Here is a 21,511-nt window from a genome sequence, read left to right as displayed (position 1 = left end):
ACCAAATTTATTTTGTCAGTTATTCCTTTAGTATATATGTGTAAATGTTGTTACAGCAATGTATTCATACATTTCAGATTGAAAGTGCAATAAGGCGTGTCACTCTTAGCCAATCAGCAGTACCAGTGTTATGTGGTAGCGCCCTCAAGAATAAAGGTGTGCAACTTCTTATGGATGCCATAGCAACATACTTGCCATCACCCAATGAGAGGCATCATGACTTCTTGTGAGTAAAATTATGAAACATATTCCTTTGCAAAGGCATACACCAGGGCAAATCAGGGATCAACATTGTCGAGGTGGCATCAACATTTCTGTGTTGTGCCTCATTTGGCCCAATATGTTTAGGGGTGTATATAGGTATATAATTGGGACGTTTTTAAGGGGAACTGTAATGTTTTCCGATTAAGACCTGTTCCAAAAGTGACTTTACCTGTTTACCAGACATATTAAATGCAAAGCTAGTGAAAATTCAGAGTGAATGTTGGTGTTAAATGGAAGAAAAAAAAAGAAAGAAAAGATCATGCACACCCAATTTTGGTTGCTTTCTGCCCAGAGTGAATGTTGGTGTTAAATGGAAGAAAAAGAAGAAGAAAAGATCCATGCACACCCATTTTGGTTGTTTTCTGCCCAGTGGTCATCAAGGTGGCCGTACAATTAAGATCCATCTGGGGCGGAGACACTCTGCCTTCTTTCCTCTGCCTAATACCCACTACACTACCTCCTGGCTCAGTTCAAATCCATTGTGTTGCATAACAATATAGTTTTTGTGACAGATTGTGTAACTCATATTGTTAGGTTCAAGCCATGCTACAATCCTGGAAAAAATGTTGGCACATTTTGGCTGGGTTTTGGTATATCTATGCCCCCGCTCCCCCCATTTTAGTGTTAGACAAAGCCATGTTGTCAACAGGTCTGTGAGACCCCCCAACATTGAAAGATAGGGAGTAGGGAAGGGTGAGATATAGGGGACGTCTGTCCTTCACATATAGCACATGCATGTTTCACTTGCCTTTCTAATTGATTGACGCGAGCGCCCTGTTAATGAGCGACATACGCGGAGCTTTGTGTTCACTTCAAGGGCGCCGATCAACGAATAGACGCATAATCGGCCAATTAGATTATTGGTTTGATTGTCAGACGATTGATTCAGCCAATCAGAACCCCACTTCCGTGTATACGCTCTCAAAATGTAAACAAGTGCCGTTCTTCTCTGACAAAAACTTTAGAGCTTGCATTCTCTTACCTACTACATTATTTTCTCTCTTTTCCTTGCAGACAGTTATACAACAATGAATTATGTGCCTATGCCTTCAAGATTATCCATGACAAACAGCGAGGTCCTTTGGTGTTTCTCAGGATATACTCTGGCACATTGAAGCCACAGACGTCAATATATAATGCCAATAGGAATTGCACGTAAGTTGGTTGGCTGTATTGCAATTTCATTAGATGGTGACTCCAAAATGCGTGAAATTATTATAGGTTAAAAACATATTATTGCTCGCTTGAGAAATGAACAAAACTCAGTGCACATATGCTGTCAGCAAGATTCTGCACAAGTACAGCGATTATACTTTGTTTGGCTTACAATTGTCAAAAAATGAACTTAAGCGTGCTTCAGTCAGGCATTATACGACGCGCAACTAGCGTAGTTACTGCGCCCAATACATGATGGGTAATTTTTTTGTGAATTCTAAGCTGAGCAAAGTATAGTCAGATTAATAATTAGTCATATTTTGAAATTAAGTTGTTTTGTACATTTTAGGGAAATGTTTCAGAGGAAGAATGATAGTTACTATTAGAGAGAAAGGTATAATACAAAGATCATAAAGGCTATGGGTCCCTCAAACTTTTTATCAATTCTTTCTGAAAGCTTTATTTCCCAAAGGAAATTCATTCTCTGTCCATGAAATAATCAGTTTACCAGTTTATCATACCAAGGCCTATGCCATAGAATTTCATCTACAAGCACATGCCTCTTCATCAAAAAAAACCCCTCATTTAGAGGCATATGCTTGTAGATGGAATTCTATGGTATTTGTGATCCAGATGGGGAATCAGTTAACATCAGATGACTGTGTTCAGTCCAGCTTTCCAGAATGTGACCTTCTCATCAGGCGATTGGCTGACAAATGTTGACAGCTAGTAACATGTGTCATGCTAGAAACATTTTTGGTCACATTAAAAATTGAAATTGTGACTGCCTTTTCAGCTAAAATGATGGTTAAGCAGGACCGATTTGTGTTAGGAGCGTAATTAATGGGATGTTGGTGCTGTTGTGATGATGACGTGATCACACATGATTCATATAGCAGAACCTGACTTCATGTTTGATGCCATAAATTGCGCTAAATCTGTTTATGCAAAAGGTCTTTGCAAACAGGTCTAGAGATAAGTTGTAGCAACATCTTGTTTATTTTATTTACATTACAGGGAGCGTATCAGCAGACTGCTTGGTGTGTTTGCGGATGACTTCAGGGAGTTACGTAGTTTATCAGCAGGTAACATTGCTGTTGCTGTAGGACTCAAAGAGGTAAGTCTAATTTCTATTTTGCTGACCTGTAATGATATAAACCCATTGATAATGTTGCTTTTGTTGCTAGGTGCCTAGTTATCACTGGTCACCTTGTACCCAAAATTGATAATTTAAATCTAGTCAACTGGACTTACTATTTGTGACTGGTGACGTTCTGATTTGTTGGCGGCGATTGGTCAGTGACCCGTGATATTTGGGATATTTTATATACCTGGATGACTGAGTATACACAAATATACTGGTCACCTTGGGTCATCCTTGGCAATTCGTGTAATGATACTCGTGACTTGTGAGTAACTTTTTTGTACAACTTTTGAATCTGTATCTTTTTTCATTCAATGAGTTGATCACCATGGCTTCAAGTGTTGAGCTATCCAAACAACTGAGACATCACAATTTGCAGTTTCTAACTATTAGCAGTTTTGTTTTGCTCTTCCAGTTTTAAAATTTAATTTGTAGATTTTTGTCTCATAATAAATTACTTTTAGTTATGTGTTTATGGGCATGTTGGGACAGTATACAGGGTGAGTAAATAAAAGTGCAACAGTGCAATGAATCAATATTTACATGAGAACCAAGTTGAACTGTCCAATTGTTGAAAGTTGGTATAAATGCCACACTTAATATTCACCTTCTGCGAAAAAAATGATGTGAATTGCAACTACCGTTTAATTTTGATGGGTCTTTGTACTGTGATACCCCATTTATCTGTTTGTCCACGTGGCACCATGGTTTTTGAAATGACAATTTGGGTGCTCCATTCTACTTCAGTGCCAATGAGGTTAAGAAAATGGCAGATGTTCCAAATCTACCTTACATAGAGTGTGCTGTCATTCAAAATGTAGATGTCTCATGGACAAACATTGAAATTGGGTATCACTTAACATTTCAAGTTCAATCTGGTTCTCAAATAAAGATGCATTTTTTCTCACCCTGTATATGTGATGTGATCAAGCTAAATGAGTCGGTTGTTTAGCCACAATTCACAAGTCATGTCTTCTGCAGGATATTTCAAATGGAATAGCCAATTGTGATGCAATCAAGCAAAATGAGTCGGATGTCGGTAATATTGATTTTGAGATAGGCAATAGTGTTCAATTCTCTTTGTATTGTATTGTTCTCAGGGCCGGATTTACCTTTTTGGGGGCCCTGGGCCAGGCCAAAATTTGGAGGCCCCCAAACGCACCTAGAGGAAGACATGTGCACTCAATTGGTCAAGTTTTTATACTTTACTAGGACAATTGCGCACGTACCGCGCCAAAAATTTTTCAATTTTAGATTATTTTAGCTCAAATTGAAGCTGAAGCGCACAAAATTTTGCAATTTTTGTACCCTATTTTGGCCCAAAACATGGTGTTTTCCGGCTAAAACACTACACAAGGCAATTTGGGGGGCCCCCAAAATTTGGGTGGCCCGGGCCCATCTGGCCCTATGGTAAATCTGGCCCTGAATTTTGTTCTGAGCAACACTAAAATGGCCATATCTCTAGAACCGTACATCTAAATATGATGGGATTTTCAGCAAAATAAAGCTCTGGGAATGGCTCATTCAATGGAATTGAAAACGGAATTTTGATTTGATCGACATCAGTCTCATTTTGCTTGATCGTATCACAATTTGTTACAACAAACTTTATGTAAAATGTCAAACTAATATATGTTGGCGCTAACTCTTGGTGATCCAATCTTGTTTAATGTCAGACAATAACAGGAGATACACTATTAGGGTCAACATCAGTGCTAAATGCAGCCAAAAGAAGATTGAAACGTCAACAAAAACATGAAGGAAAGAAAGATGGAGACCAAGTGCCTGTGTTAGCTGGACTAGATGTCCCTGAACCAGTGTTCTTTTGTACTATAGAAGCTCCCTCTCAGGCTTATCAACCAGGTATGTCTATTTGTTTGTTCATTTGTTTGTGTCTGACTGGGTTAAACATTGAACCAGTGCTCTTTTGTATCATAGGGGGAAGCTCCCTCCTAGATCTGTTAGTGTATTTATTTATTGTTTATTTGTGCCTGAGCAGTGACCGTTATGCTATTCTTGAAAATTATTGGGTTAACTGATCCTATCAGTATAGATAAATGATTGCATTTGGAATAGTTAACCATTCTTCAGAATAGGGTACCTTGAATCAGAATTTAAAAATAGCAGGCTGCAACCTCCAGCAGTGTTATTTTGGAATATCCAGGAAATGTTTTTTTTTTTACCAACTTGGTCAAAATTAAACAAGTTAAAAAAAGCTTTCCTGGATATTTATATCTAATTTTTGAAACGTAATAAAAAGAAATTACTGAAGAATGTTTTGTTATCTTGCGCATGATGTCACAGATGGATTCATCCTTCTACAGTCTGTCCACTTAGAAGTACAAACCAAATCTGTGGCATCGGGGTCGATGCTTTGCGTCACATGCGAGTGCAACGCGACGCGTAAAGAGCGTGGTGCACAAATCGCGCAGCAGTTAGCGCGCCAAAGAAGCATTGCACTGAAATAATTATTCTCATACCTCCAGTTTCCGAGGTCTATTTACTTTGTACTTCTATGTGGACAGACTATATATGCTTCAGACCAACAAACAACTTAGCAGTTATGAGGCCCAAAAGTTTTCATAATTCCAGGGTTAAGACCAACTTTAAGGCACCTTTTTAAATAAAAGCTTGTGCCTTTCAGCCATGTGTGATTCAGCAGTGGAAATACATTTTTCACTGATATCCAATTACAGGGTTTGGAATCTAAATTAAAATTTATCTTAAAATGTTCAATTATGGTTGCAATAAAAAAATTTTTATGTACTATCAAAAGTATAATACCTAGCTTTGTTCAACCCACTTACATGCTATAATTTGTCTGAGAATGGGTCTGAGGAACACAGTGTGAATGAAGGAACTTTGTACAGGCATTGAAGCAGTCAGTCAGTTCCACTTTAATATGTATATTTATGTGATTTTGATTTCAGCTCTTGATCATGCCCTTGACTGTTTACAAAGAGAAGATCCTAGTTTAAAGGTCAAAGTTGATCCTGATACAGGGCAGGTGAGCCAGTAATTTATATATGATTCAATATGATGACATTGGGTTATTCCAGTTGAAATCCATACACTCCATATAGAAGGCTTGACCTTAATCTTCCACATGTGTGGGGGGGGGGGGGGGGGGCAGATTTGAAATGTAGTCACCTATTCATCAAATAACCACATTTAAAATTCACACTCTTCTTCCTACTTCTTCCTATATACGTGCATACCTCAAATTGAGTATTGTCGCACGGGCTTAACGTGCATAGTTTTTTACCTATGCACGATCCTGTAACCTAGGATTGATTGCAGATATCAGAACCGGGGATGGTCCCCTTCTCTTTTCGAATAGCTCTGACACTTAACGTGCACAGGGTTTGACTCCTCCTGTACACGGGACCAACGGCTTTACGTTACTTCCGAATCACGGACGAAGCACATACACTACCTATATCTGCACGTGATAAGCAGTGTATGGGGGCGAGAAGAAATTCTTCAATTAAATTCTGAAATTAATAACTGAACTGAATTGAAGGATTTCTGACCATATAGGAACTTTTGGGAGGGAAGAGAATTTTCACCTAAGGCAAGCCCAAGGCTCGAACCCTCGTCGATCGTATCTCCCGGCCGGCAGCCCAACGCTTTAACCACTCGGCCATCTCGCCCTCCTTGTGTGGCATATTAAAGCCATAATGTACGATCTTATAAAATGAAATTGGTTAATTTTTTTCAAACCTAAATTTTGCATATTTGTAATGTTTACATATGTCCCAACTTGCACCTAAATGGAATCAGCAAAATTTGTTGTGTTTTAAGGATGTAAACATTACACAGTCATACCGTGACATGAACGCAAGACTCCTGTAATGTAAGGACAATATGGTAGATGAAAACACGTACTGGTAAAAAAAATACTATCGCACTGTGGCTGATGCCAGGGACACTGTTTATCTCAATTTCAATACGGTTTCCTTTTACTCAAGAAGCACTGGTCAATCAGCATGCAGTCAGACGGGGTTGAATGCAACCTGTGTTTACGTTACACTTCCGTTTAAAACTATTCGGACGCCTATTGTTCATGCCTATTGTGTTTGTAGGTCAACAGAGCAAAAAGTTCGACATAAAGTCATAATATTTTTATTATGACTTAATATATCCTCCCATAGAACTACATGTTAAATGGCCAAAGTAACCAGTGGGATTTCTTTTACACTTTCCTTGTTATTTCAGTTTAAAATGGACAGCAACTCTTTTCGGCAGTTAATACTAATATTATTTCAACATTTTGAATAAAGAAATTTGACAGAAATCATTATGGCTTTAAGGTGATGTATGGATTTCAAATGGAATACATTTTAAATACACATTCAGATATGTTTTGTTTAAAATTGTTTGCCGAAATTGAACTTTTTTGACCTGGGGGAGTACCGGGTACTTAAGTTTGGTTTCGATAGGGAGGTGCTGTTGAGAATCTGAAAATACACCATTGCTACCAACATCCAGAGGTATTTGGAACCATCACTGTACCAAATTTTCAGTTATAACTTTTCCCCATGTTTTTGGCAAATTTAGAAAAATGTTGGCTAAAACAACATGAGGCAAAATTTGGGTTATTTTCTGAGAAAATTTTGAAAAAAATGACCTATCCCCATATCAAAATTGGCATAGAAAAGGGGGTATACCAAATGATAGAATAGTAGGCTGGATGCAGGTAATTATAGACCTGTTAGCATTCTCCCAGTTGTCTCCAAAATATTAGAAAAGGCTGTCTTTTTCCAATTGAACAAATTCCTGGTTGAAAATAAACTTCTTTATGAACTCCAATCTGGCTTCAGAGGATCATACTCAACTGACACTTGCCTCATTCACCTTCAAGATCATATCAGAAAGAAAACTGCTGCTGGATTCTATACTGGGATGATTTTATTAGATATCCAGAAGGCTTTTGACAGTGTTGACCATAAAATCTTGTGTAACAAACTGTCTGCCATGGGTGTTAAGTCCACAGCCTGGTTTGAATCTTATCTTTGTGATCGTAAACAAATTGTTCAAATTGATGGGGTTGAGTCTGATCCTCTTGTCATAACATGCGGAGTTCCCCAAGGCAGTATTTTAGGTCCTCTTTTATTCCTATGCTATGTTAATGACATGTCCACTTCTATTAATTGTATTATGTTGCAGTATGCTGATGATAGTGCTTTGATATATTCCGATTAAAGATCCAGAGAGAATCAGTCATGTTCTTCGTGATAACTTGGAGAGCTGCAATAAATGGCTTATAGAAAATAATCTCTCTCTGCACACAGGCAAAACTGAACTGATTCTCTTTGGATCGAAGCGTAAGGTTAATAATGTTTCTGATTTTTCTATCATTCTTAACAATGGTCAAATAATTAAGTCTAAGCATACTGTTGTTTATCTTGGTCTAGAACTTAATCAGTTTCTTGATGGTGAGGAAATTGCAACCAAAATTGTGAAACAAGTTAATTCTCGTTTGAAATTCCTCTACAGACAAGCAAATTTTTAAATCAAAAGTGAAGAAAATGGTCTGCTCAGCTCTTGTTTTGTGCCTGTTTGATTATTCTATTTCCTCCTGGTATTGTGCCATTTCTAAATATCATTCGATCAGACTGCAGCGAGCTCAGAACAAAGTTATCAGATTTATTCTGGGCAAAGATCACATGTATCATATTAACAAAGCTGACTTTCAGGATTTAGGCATTTCAAATATCAGGACAAGGGCTGAGCAGCTCCGTTTGAACCATGTTTTTAATATTTTTCATGATGTTTGCCCAAGCTATATGATAGAATACTTTGTCAAATTATCTCATCTTCATCGTTATAACACTAGGGGTAGCAATTTTAACTTCCAAGTTCCAAAAATCAAAACAGCAGATTCTGCTTCCTTTTTTTACAATGCAATCCATGATTGGAACACACTTCCCGAGAATGTAAAATTGTGCAATATAAAATCAAGGTTTAAAAAAGATGCTAAAAGTATCTTCTTAGACCACATGGTTATATAGTTTTTAATATTGTAATTTAGGTGTTTCATGTTTTAAATAGTTGTAATATATATATATTTTCATTGTTATTTTTAAGGACCCCTTTGGAAATAAGTCGCTGACTTTAAGGGATATCCTTGGCGTATTATCGTGTCAATTTTATGTTTTAATTTGTATTTTATAATAATTATGTTTTTGTATTTATGTTCTGTGCAATATGTTATTTGACTCTTACGATGATATGCTTAATAAACTCAAATCAAATCAAATCAAATCATATACCAAATGGCAGATAATGTGACCAATGTTTAATTTGTGGCATATATATGGTCATTTGTATTGTGTACTGCCCCCAGGATTTAACCACGCACCTCCCATTTCAATTGTATTAGAAGGAGATCATTAGTCTTTAGGTCTAACCAGTTATTCCCAAACAGGGAAATTTATTTACAGCATAGCATTTATTATCTTTAATATTTGCACATCTAAATATTGCTGAGGTTATGGTATGTTTAAAATTAATCATTTTCAACGAAAACAAGATCATTCAATGGCATTATAATAATAATAATATTTATTTGAATTACCAATATACAAACAATATAATAGTAATAATACAACATATAAGTAAGAAAATGGTAATTCAGGAAAGAAAAATAGACTTGTAGGTCCAAACACAGAGTGCTTTCCTTTCCTGTTACATAACATAATTCATATACAAAAACACAAAAATAAATACAAAATTAAATAGATTGACAACTGACCTGCATGAATTGTTGAAAGTCTGTGTACAGGGGATACTCAACAAAATCAAACGTGAGCAACAACTTACAAGCAATATAAAGCAAAAAGATCAAAGCTTGCAAAAAATATAAAAAATGCAAGAACATATCATGCTGCTATATCATAACCTCCCCTGAACACAGTCAAATTCAACTTTACAATTTTCCATGAGACAAACTCAGATTCAACGAAATCTACTTATCATTGAGTACAATGAGATAACTTATACAACATGTTCAATATACTTTAATTATTTCTACATTTGATTTTTTCGATAAATATAGACAATACTATCTGGAATGGGAGAGCTTCATTTGGAAATAATTCATGACAGAATCAAAAAGGAATACAAGCTAGAAACAGACTTGGGTCCATTACAGATCTCCTACAGGGAAACAACGGCAGGATCGGCAGTGGAGTCAGGTAAAGTGATGTTCCCAATTAGATTCAGGGAAGCCCATAGTTTAGGGGTGTGTGCAGAGGATGCATTTGTTGAAATATGCCAAAAAGTCCTAATGTAGAAGCAAAATGTGCATACATTTGTAGAGTCCATTCTTTTGAGTGAAAATGTTTAAAAATGGACCCAGAAGTTTCCTTTTGGAGATTAAAAAAAAGTCCACATGGCTGTGGGCCTGGATACAAAAGCAGAGGTATTACATGCAGTATCCATAAGATTTCTTGATGCTAACTTTTGCAAAGTCAGCCCTAAAGCTACCTTTCTGTAATAATACCATCGTAGGCAAAGCTAAGAAATAGACCTTTTCAATCAACATCGGAAATACTTGGATGCTTGCCTAAATCCACATAAGCCAGGGGCAGGATGGTCAACTACCGGGGGGCTAAAATCATGAGAAAAATGAAAATAGAATGGTCAAAATGGTCGCGGAGTGACCATAGTGTCGCGCTTGCGTAACGCAGGTGGTGTCTGTGAGAAGTTAGAGACTTTTGGAAAATGAAGACCTAATTGAAGCCATTTGTGCATTATTGCTTTTTCATACACTCTTGGATAGCGAGAACCAAACAGACCAAGCATTAGAAAAAAGTCGTACCATGCATTGATTCTGTCTAATGCATGGACGCGTACTACACGCCGTGCTGTTGGAAGCGTTCATTTTTCTTGCTTTAAGTGACAATTTTGTTATATATATAAACAGCAAAAATCATGTGTTTTTTTCTTCTTGTGTATGAAATAGGTTAATGAATGCGTATTACTTGTTGCTTGAGAAATAATGCAATAATGCATTTGCGCTGATATTGATGTGTCTAATGCACTCCCCCCTTCAGGGCATGTGCATTAGATGCATCAACATCAGCGATGCAGCATGCATTATTTTGTCTAATTCTCTCCGACAAATAACACACATTCATTTACTTATAATCATTACATTATTTCTGCATGTCAATCTCTTCCACAGCTACCATAGATAAGATTATAGTGGGTAGACACCATCAGGTAACAGTTACTGTTGAGGTAGAGCCGATGGCTGATAAAGAGTCTCTGTCCAAGCTGACAGTAGCTGAAAATGTTACTGTACTGCCTGAGTTTATTGAAGCCTTACAGAGTGGTGCTGAATCTGCATTCCAACAAGGTATGGTATAGCAAATTTTGAGTAATTCCGATCTTAATCCTAATGCTCACTTCAATGGAAGCAACAATCATGTTTATGGTATAGACAGACAGACGATAATCATCTCCATTACACAGGATTATGATTAAAGCATTAAAATGAAATAAATTGATGCATTGTAGCTGCCCATTCTGGGTTATCTTCACAAAATTGGTGAACCTAATATTTTCTTAACCCTAACTGTAACTCTTAAACTTGACTGTTTTCCTGACAGTATCAGTCAGTGCTCTGTTTGACCGAGTCTGTTGAAAACTAGTGGAGCTGAGTCTGCATTCCAACAATTTGATATTTATTTTTGCAATTGTTGAATAAACTTAATCTTAACCCAAATCTTGACCGTCAGTGTTTTACCTGCGTTTATGAAAGCTTTACAGGACTGAACCTGCATTAGGCCAAGAAAAAAAATGTTTGCTTGCCCTCAATTGAATTTTAACAATTGGGTCGGTCGGTCGGGATTTCTTCTTTTTTTTTCTTCTTTTTTTTTAAATTACTAGCGAACTCTACTGTTTGTATTAATTAAGGCTCAAAATATGAAAAATCAGACAATTTTGGTGTCAAAATGAATCAACTAACATTACAAAACAACTAAAATGTTGAACACAAGCTCTAAAATACATTTTTTTACATCTTCAGAATGCAAAAATTTGAAAAAAAAACCCCTTTTCAGGAATTTCCAAAAATAGGGTCGGTATTCTTTTGTACAGTAAATAGAAAAAAACAACTTTTTTCTGATTTCCAGAATTAGGGTCGGTCGGTTGAGGGCAAGCAAACATCTTTTTTTTTTTTGCCTTACATTAAGGTACAGGTGAGATGAAGGATCATGTTCAAGGGCCGGGGGTATGGGGGAGAAGTTACCAAAATATTGACATCAGTATTTTATGCATCAAATTATTTATTTTGATGCTCTTGTCACAATAATAAGACTTTTTGAAGTTTTACTGGGCACAAAATGAGAGGGCGTACTTTGATTTGGGTAATCTTTTGTCAGCTGAGAAAGCATACACAAAAGATGACCTGAATCAAAGTATGTTCTCTCCATTTGTGCCCGCCATACTTCAGAAAGCCTTATGGAGATGATTTAATATGGTTCTGCTCAGCTGTACCATAAACATGATTGTTGCCGGTAATTGAAAAGGGTGGGCAGTTGTAAACTCGTTGACAAAATTTGATAAATAAATTTTTTTTTTTAAAGCGCTGTGATTTATAGTGTGCTACGCACAGGCACAACGCCTAGACGGTGATCCACAAGACTCAGCACACTTTAAAGATTGTCGCTGACCACTACGGCCCACGTCATTCCATAAACCATTTAACAACAATTCAGGGACTTTGTTGCTACAAAGCGCACACCCTGGACATTCCACAAATTCGCAACCAGGATCAACTCCCCGAGTTTCGTACGGGTTACAACGAGACAATTAGCAGTAAGTTCCTTGTCCAGGGGAATTTTAAGCTAACTCAATTTTTCCACAAGAATGTACTAGGCACTGCCAGGGTTTGAACCCGCAACCTCTCGCCCCATAGTCAAACACCTTATCGATTGAGCTAACTTGACTGTTAATAATAGTATGATGCTGCTTTTGTTGTTGTTTATGTTGTTATTGTTGATAAATTCGTTATTTTTAATTCCAGGACCATTAATAAGTTTTCCAGTACTAGGAACTTCTGTCACAATCATGGATGTAAAAATAGTCCCAGGTACATCTACAGCCATGGTGGCAGCATGCACATCACAGAGTATACACAGCGCCCTCAAGGCAGCTGGGGTACAGATATTAGAACCTACAATGAATGTAGAGGTGAGTTTCAATTAGTTTCATTTATAGTTTTCAGCAGAGATCTTCAGCGGTTTGCAAATTTGGCGCAGTTTGTGGCGTATAAGGAAGTGTGGTTCTGATTGGCCAATTGAATCACGTCATCATCACCTCATTCGCTAGTCAAGCTGTGTAGCAATATGTGACCTAGTTCTTTTTACGCGATAATCAGACAGCAGACGAACACCTGAAGTAATTTGCTGAGTGGTACAGTCAAAGATTATTGATTTATGGAGAAGATACTATGGCATCACAATGACGGAACGACAACGCCCTCAAGGCTGCTGGGATACAGATACAGCCTGTCACTGATGAGCACTTGTTTTAGACCACAATAAGCCTATGTATGTCCTAGAGGACGAAATCAAAATTCGACCGCCGGTTCTGTCCATATTCCATCCGGTTGCTATTGTTCTAAACAATGGTAACCGGATGGAACCGGCGGTCAACCGCCAGTCGAGTTTTGATCTCATCCCTAGATGGTATATGACCTTTTTGCCCTTATCAACCTTATTTCACACAAAACAAAGAAAAGAAGTGGTCAGATCACCTAACTGTTTAATGCTGTATAATGATATCATGTAAGTGGGAAAGTAATTGTCCCATTCTCTTTGGAGTAACAACTTTGTTAAGTGTTAATAATCTACTTAAATGAAGACTAGCCAATAGGTATGCCTAGAAAATAGTGCTCATATTTATTAAATAATTATTATAATCTGTAATGACATTGCACATCTCAGTTCCAGCAGTGCAAGCTCTGCTCAGCTGACTCTAGCTCAAGGGTATGCTGGGTAATATAGGGACATTGACTTAGCACGCTGGTTTACGCCACTCATACCAGCTGTTCCTAGCCTGAAAGTAGGATGGAGTGCCCAATCTCTGATGATGATTTAATTAAATCTGTCTCTGAGGGAAGCGAGATGGTTGGGGCCCCCTAAAACCGGTTTAACCCACCAGAGTCTGGTTTTAAGTCCAGAGACCTCAGAGAATTGGTTGATGCTTACCCAAGACAAGGAGATATGCAGTTCAAGAAATACTTCCCAAGACACCTTCAAAGAGGCATTATAATGGAGTGCTCATCTGTATAAGGGTGAAATAAGGCTCTGATGGTGACTGCGCTGGTGCTCTACCAATGAATTACTTGTCTTGTTATTTTTAATTACAAAACAGATAACCACAGATGATGAAGGTATGCAGTTAGTTTTATATGACTTGTCTAGAAGAAGAGCTGATGTTAGCAACATAGAAACAAGGCAAGATACTAGGGTGGTTATTGCAAGGACTCCATTGCCTGAAATGCTGGTGAGTTGTTTGCCTGTCTGTCTGTCAGTTTGTGTGTCTGTCTGGGGTGTTCTCTTCCTGTCTGTCAATCTTTCTGTGTGCTTGTGTGTATGTTAATGCATTGTTTGGTTGTTGATTTATCAAGGAAGTCACATCATAGTAACCATGTGGAAACTAGGGTAGTTATTGAAAGTAATCCATTGACTAAAGCATTGGTTTGTATATGAAGTTTATGGTTGTGTATTTTATAGGAGAGTTGATGAGCACAGCTTTTATTGTGGGCTACCACTTATTCATAACTTCATTAATAAACGTGATGTGTGCGATCCAATAATATTTTATTATTTGTGAAAACGCGAACGCAAATCGAGGTCATTAATATCTCACAATTGACAGCAAAATGCGTATTTTTCCAATGTCGCACACAATTGACCGCCGTTTACTTGTTGATCGCGTATTAACTGCGAATTAAAACGGTGAAAGGAAGATACATTTTCAATCGTATTTTAAGAGAAAAATATGTTATTTTCATGAAAAATTTTGTAAATTGGCAGTAATGAATGACAATAATAACTTCGCACCATCTGATTTACGGTCATTGCGTGAAATTGTCGGGTTTTGTTTTGGGCCTCCGATTTCTCGTAATGACCTCAAAACAGATAGCGCGCAGTTATTACTGTCGAAGCAATCAGGGTTGTCAAAAGCTTTCAGCCCGAATTGCGGGTCAAATAATTGAAAAGTCACCCAATTTTTCTCTTTACCATTGGTTTCTATGGGGCAGGAAACTCTCGGGAGCCAATGTTAAAAAGCGCCCAATTTTTTTCTTAACATTGGTATCTATGGGACAGACAATTGTCAAAAGTTGTGGGAAAAATCTTCAAAAGTCACCCAATTGGGCTACCAAATCGCAGGTTCCCCCATCATGACAATCTAATATGTTTGATTGAATGATTTCCCATTGGCTGATGGAATCCTTATTATTTTTCCCTCGTTAATTCTTTTTAACAAAAACAATCAAAATTGGCAACATCTGTTTTTCTTTTGTCTTCTTTCTACATAGGGATATGCAACTGCACTGAGATCTCTGACATCAGGAAGGGCTACTTGCTCACTGGAATTCTCCAATTATGAACTGATGAATCAAGCTGAACAAACAAAAGCTATTGAGAGAATCACTGGATTCTATTGATGGAGAGCAGGATTACCTCAGACTCTGAGAGAATCACTGGATTCTATTGATGGAAAGCGGGGTTCCCTCAGACTCTGAAAATATTTAGAATTCATGGAAAATCATAGAATTTTGATTTTGGTGATGAAAATTCCAGAGATGGGTTGAAAACCTGAGGAAAAGTCATAACAATGTTTGGAAATACATGTCAAATGTTAGACAAAAGTCCCCCTGGACTGAACTGAACAACTGTATAAAATGGCCCACAAAATGGCTTCAATTCAAGGGCATTCATTTCCCTCTTAGACCCCTCAGGTTTGTTTACGATTGGTTGTGATGATTGAAATTTATGAATGCAGCCTTATAACATCATGCCCTGTATTAGTTTTCCACTTTCAAATGTACAAAGAGCCGCCAAAGTTAAGTCTTAGGTAATAGGAAAGTAGGAAACTTTCTTTTTTGAAGGCCTAGACAAGTTACTTTTTGCCTCATAAAAGTAAACCTACCTCATTCGCCATTTTCTTGGATTCCTTTCCTCCGATGAAGGCACCAGATGAATCAACCTTCCTTTTACGGGAGTTGATCATCAGAGGTGAACTAGTATATTTATTTCTACAATCCGGGAAAAAATGTTGGCACACTTTGCTTGGCTTATGGTATATCTCTGCCCTTGCTCCCCAAAAAGTCGGTGTAGCCCTGCAACAACGGTAATCTTCCTTATTGGCATCAAATGATTTACATAATTATTACAATGAATGACTGATTATTGAAAAAGGTCAATATTTTGAATGAATGTCCATAAGTTAATTAATTATTTCTCTCTTTTTGAATTGAAATAAGAGAATTAATGGAAACCGATACTTATGGAGACATATAATGCCTGGTTATGGAAAGCAAAGCAATAATTATGAATTTTAATTAAATTTATAATTTACCTCTTCTTCATCATGTTAGTGGTATTATTAATTAAAGTACTATGGTGTTGTTTTGCATATCTGTTGTTCGTTTATTTAATTTGCTGAAATAACTGATTTATGTATTGCACTGAGTTAATCCAAACATTGTTCAATGTAATCGTATCGTCGAGTTTTGCGCCATCAGTGTAGCAGGGCTTAAACTAGGGTAGATTCGGCGACAAGAAAATGTGGTAGGGTATTCTAAAGTTTAGCCCAAGTGTTGACCCTCTAGAAAAAAAAATTGCGTGCTGGGGCCGCTTGACAAAAAGCAAGCGACATGGTGAAGCGTCATGCCGCTAACGAAAGCAGCGTCAGTCCCCACAAGTGATTTAGTGAGTGTCACATATATGTTTTACATAGGTTACCACCGGTCGCAGGGACAGAACCTTGATTCCCGGCCTTGATGCCAGTACTCTTGACATTGCCCATCGACTTTGGATTGCCCCTGAGATTCGTCTCAGGACTCTTGACGTTGCCCATAGACTTCGGATTGCCCCTGAGATTCGTCTCAGGATCAGGATTGCTCATAGACTTCGGATTGGGGTAATTAGCAGTTTCGTGTTTTAGTACCACATCAGGTTTGCTGTGATTGTTTGCGGTCTCCAAAAGTTCCCAACTACACAGGCGGCGGATGACATGATCGAGCTGGCAACTTGTGAAACCGCCCGGCCGTATGGGATTTTCCAATATACTCGGTTAGTTTTGTGTGTTTTAGCTTGTATTTATATTATTTATCAACATAGGCCTATTTGTTTGTGATATTTCAAGCGTTTTAAAATTTCAAAATAATCCCATCCAATTACACGGTTGACGATGAAAATTTACTGAATTTAGAGAATGCAAGGCGGCCACCACCTGCAACTACAGTAATAATGAAAAAAGACACGGGAAAGAAGATATTAAGCATGGTAATAAGTATCGTCATCCCTTGAAGTTCAAAACTGTGTACATGTATTTGTGTTATAAGGTGAATTTTTTTATTTTATGGATCGTTTTGACATTACGGCGAATTTAAAGCAATATTGTAATTTCCATATTAGAATAGATTCTAATTTGTTTTCCACAAAATGATAGTTTTCACTGATCACATTATGGCCCCTTTTAATTTCGAGACAACAATGGCGTAAAAGTAAAACAAATAAAGTTGCTATTTGCTATTTCATTCCAGCGCCTTTTATCGTCAATATACTCGCCAATGTGCTTAAGGGACCATTCACAAACACTTGTTGGGGGGCTGATGCAAAAAGGGGGGCCATGAAAAATTTTGACCCTCCTAAGGGAGGGCCCTGAAAATGACCACACATTTTCATGGAAAAATTGAGTTTATATGCTTTTCTATGGGGTTGACCCATAATTTTGATGTCAAGAAGGGAGGGGGCCTGAAATTTTTGAGGTCTGTAAAGGAGGGGGGAGGGGCCTGAAAAATGTTCGCAATGAATTTTTTTTTCATCAGGCCCCCTAACAAGTGTTTGTGAACGGTCCCTAACTTCAGGCATAGTGGTATATACACAATTTATAATTATGATATAATTATATGATTCGCATTTGATACACATCATGTCAGCTGTCATATTGACACTTTCCTGTCGTTGATGGGTAAATATCAATTATCACACCCTTGCTCTTATTTATCATTATGTTTATACATACAATCATGGCACCATTCTTGTCCTTTACTTATTTGTCAATACGTGATACTGATGTTACACCATCAACGGCAGGAACGTGCTAATTATAGATATCGAGTGTAACTCACTCCACAAAAAATCGACCAGAAATCCTAGCAGACATGACGGGCTGTGGCGGCAGATCGGTCGTATTGTCATTGGTTGAATGAGATGTAACACCCTTTCCTGCGTAATCTGGTGACCTGTAATAATATAATAATAATAAAATAATAAACTGAACCATTCAGGCCTATCATGTATCGAGTGTGGGGTAAGATAGGGTAGGCCTTAGAAGTGGGACACTTAAAAGTACAGAAGAGCGGGGTAAATTTTGTAATGACTCAACTGTCCCACTTTACCCCCAATACTTTGGGGTAAGTGGGACACATTCTGGGGTGGGGTAAATTTGACACATATTTATGATATTATTACATTAAAAGAACCTATTTTACAGCAATGCATATTTATATTGGAGCATTTGGGCATTCATCATCATCATCAGTCGGCTGCGGAGACTACAAGCTTTCTCCAACTAATGCGACCTTGGGCACGCGAAACAATTTTGTTTGGCTGCAGCATCCCTTCAGTATCCCCCAGGGGGTGCTGGACATACTGTAAGTACAGTGTGCTTGGCCGTCCCGGTTTCCTCTTCCCATGTGGTGGAATATAAAGCGCATATTCTTTCACAGGCTCGCCATCTTCAAGAGGTAATAATATATGGCCGAGAAATTTGAGTTGATGAATCTTGACTCTGGCAACCAGTGGAGTGGTGTTGGTCAGGTTGTAGATGGTTTCGTTTGGAATCCGATCGCTTGATGTTTAACATGACTCTCTATCAAGATGTTGGAAATGCATTGATCTTGTTTTCCATGTCCTTGGTAATTACCCATGACTCGCACCCGTACAGAAAGACAGTAACACACATTGTCTGAAACAGCTTGATTTTTGTTTCGATTGGCAGGGACGGGCTTCTCCAAAGGCGTTCCAGTTAACAGAAAGCTGCCCAGGCTAGTGCTTTTCTTCTTTTTAGGTCTCCAACACTAGAGCCCATCTTGGAACCCAAATACCTGTAGTCTGTGACATGGTTGATGGTACTACCATAGACTTCAAGTGCTGGTTGGGCGTTACAGTTTGCAGTCATATATTCTGTCTTAGGTGCGTTGATTACAAGGCCTAGATCTGCTGCTGCAGTTGCAGTCCTAGTAAGCTGTGACTGGGCCCGGTCTATGGAAGATTCCAGCAGGGCAATATCATCAGCAAAATCCAGGTCATTCAGCATCTTGGCAGGATACCTGCTTGACCGACGTGGGTAGGTAACAATTCCAGAAGTTGATTTCATCAGAAGGTAGTCTACCAGGATAATAAACAGGAATGGTGCCAACACATCACCCTGAAGCACTCCAGTTGTTACCTGGAAAGGCTCTGAGATACTGCCATCTACCATAACGGCACTATTGGAGTCTTTGTAGAGCACCTGGATGGCATTGACCACAACCTTTGGTATTCCATAATGCCGCAGCACTGAAAACATGACGGACCTGTTGATAGAGTCGAAGGCTTTTTTGAAGTCCACAAAAGTGACAGTTAAGGGAAGTTGGTACTCCTTGAAGCCTTCCATGATCCTCCTCAAAATGTGTATTTGCTGAGCACAGCTGCGACCAGATCTTAAGCCAGCCTGATTGCTTCTCAGTAAAGGATCAATGTGGGGTCGGATCCTGTTCAGAAGGATCTTGTTGTACACTTTTGCGGCAATGGACATAAGCGAAATACCACGGTAGTTTGTCATGAGAGAGAGGTCACCTTTCTTTGGTAGAGGAATGATTACATTCAGTAACCCATTGACGTGGTGGTGTCAGCGTTGAGAATACTTCCATACAGAATTCGAGAATCATATCAATCATGCTATCCCTCCTCCCTGAAGTGCTTCTGCAGTTATAGCACAGTCCAATCCTGCTGCCTTGTTGGTCTTCATGGCTGCTATTGCTTTGACTACTTCTTCACGAGTTGGGGGCTCAGTGATAATAGGAAGATCTTCAACAGCTGGTGCAGGAAGTTCTGAAGCTGCTGTGCCACTGTCGTTGTTAAGGAGTAAGCTAAAATATTCCTTCCATTCCTCAAGCAGTTCATGGTCACTGGTTGGAGCTGATCCATCTCTCTTTTTGACTTTCACCCCTTTCCTTGAGTTCTTCCCAGAAAGTGAGTGTATAATTTTCCAGGTGGTGGTATAATTCAGGTCTTCCATCTGCTTATTGAGGATAGCAAGCTCATCAGTGCAGGACATTTGATAAGAAAATGCATCATATCCTCTTCAGCTATTTCACACAGCAAACAGGTTGCGTCGCAGTTGTGTTGATTGAATTTAGCCCTATTGGCTTGTAGTATGTAGGTGCCAGTCAATAATCTTGCCTTTACAGATGCCTTCTCTACTTCACGGGCATCTGAAGGTAGTGAGCTCCAGACATGATGAGGTGAACCTAGTCTGCATGCATCTATATTCAGGAACCTCAAGCTGGACTTGGAGTCATGATCAATCTTCCATTGGTTTTGCCAATAAGAGGAGACTGCTCTTGCTATTTCAGCTTTCCAGACAGCCTTAGAGTGAAGTTAGAGGGAGGATTGTCCATTAGGTAGTATGGTGTCGCCATGTTGTACTTGGCAAGGACACTTTTCACTATCATGAACCAGCTCTTGCTGTTGCTGTTTTTGATGGCCAGCTGTCTCTTCGCTATTTGGTACTCAATGCTATTGGGTTGTCTGACAATACTCCCAAACAGATTCAGGATAGCAGAGTCGATGTGTGCTTCAATAGGTTTCGCCCCGAGCAGTGCATAAACAGCTGTATTAGCAGGCGGCGGTTTTTCAGGCAGAAACTGAATCTGTCGCAGTTGTTTTCTATGAAAACACTCAATACCGGCAAGGTTCTTGACATTGAACTTCATAATCTCAGTCCCATACATCATTCTAGGTATAGCATAGGTACAGATTAGATGATATGCAAGGTGAGGAGCCAAACCATCTTTACCATGCAGTCCAGCACCCATGAGAGAATATGTTACTCTCCTACCCATCTTTATCATCTCATCGATATTAGGCTCATTTTTCTTGTTTCTTACAATGCCAAGATGGGTTGTTTCCGGTGGGGTTGGAATAGGTTGATCACCGATGACATATTTGATCTCATCATTTGTGTGGTATTTGATGGTTGCACTCTTAGTTGGGTTGATCATGTATCTGTGATCTCTACTGTATTCAAGCAGGATTTGACCCTCAGTTGGATTTGAAGCAACAATGGCAATATCGTCTGCACAAGTAGGTGCTGGAATATAGGATGTTCCAATCGCATAACCAATCTTCTGATCCTGCATTTGGTCAAGCAGGCTGTTTGTGTAGATCTTGTAACTAGATGCAGAAGTAATTCCTCCTTGTCTAACTCCCTGTTTTACCTCAAATTGTGCAGAGAGACAATTATTCCACTTAACCATCGAAGCAGTGTTCTGGTACATAGACTGAAAAGCCAACCACAGCTTCCCCGTCACTCCAGCGTCGTATATCTCATTCAAGAATATGTCATGATCTACAACGTCAAAAGCTTTCGAGGCATCTAGCAGAGTGACATGAATTGCCTTCTTGTTATCAGCAGCATCATTGATTGCCTCAG

The 21,511-nt window shown here is 38.6% G+C and overlaps 1 protein-coding gene across 1 annotated transcript in view; it reads left to right on the top strand.

The window, feature by feature from the left end:
- Positions 1-16,575, top strand: part of LOC140171125 (ribosome-releasing factor 2, mitochondrial-like) — a 34,579-nt gene extending 18,004 nt beyond the window's left edge. The window contains exons 9-18 of the mRNA XM_072194308.1: positions 78-226; positions 1,279-1,419; positions 2,437-2,536; positions 4,240-4,426; positions 5,494-5,570; positions 9,624-9,762; positions 10,755-10,928; positions 12,600-12,766; positions 13,952-14,083; positions 15,123-16,575. Of these exons, the coding sequence (XP_072050409.1) occupies positions 78-226; positions 1,279-1,419; positions 2,437-2,536; positions 4,240-4,426; positions 5,494-5,570; positions 9,624-9,762; positions 10,755-10,928; positions 12,600-12,766; positions 13,952-14,083; positions 15,123-15,251 (1,395 nt within the window). The 3' untranslated portion in view covers positions 15,252-16,575. The remainder of the gene's footprint in view (positions 1-77; positions 227-1,278; positions 1,420-2,436; positions 2,537-4,239; positions 4,427-5,493; positions 5,571-9,623; positions 9,763-10,754; positions 10,929-12,599; positions 12,767-13,951; positions 14,084-15,122) is intronic.
- The last annotated feature ends 4,936 nt before the right edge of the window (positions 16,576-21,511 follow it).

The sequence above is a fragment of the Amphiura filiformis genome, chromosome 15 (genome assembly GCF_039555335.1).
Source record: "Amphiura filiformis chromosome 15, Afil_fr2py, whole genome shotgun sequence".
Classification (NCBI taxonomy): Eukaryota; Metazoa; Echinodermata; class Ophiuroidea; order Amphilepidida; family Amphiuridae; genus Amphiura; species Amphiura filiformis.
Note: the sequence above shows the minus strand (reverse complement) of the source record. Positions and strands in the feature narration are given on the sequence as shown.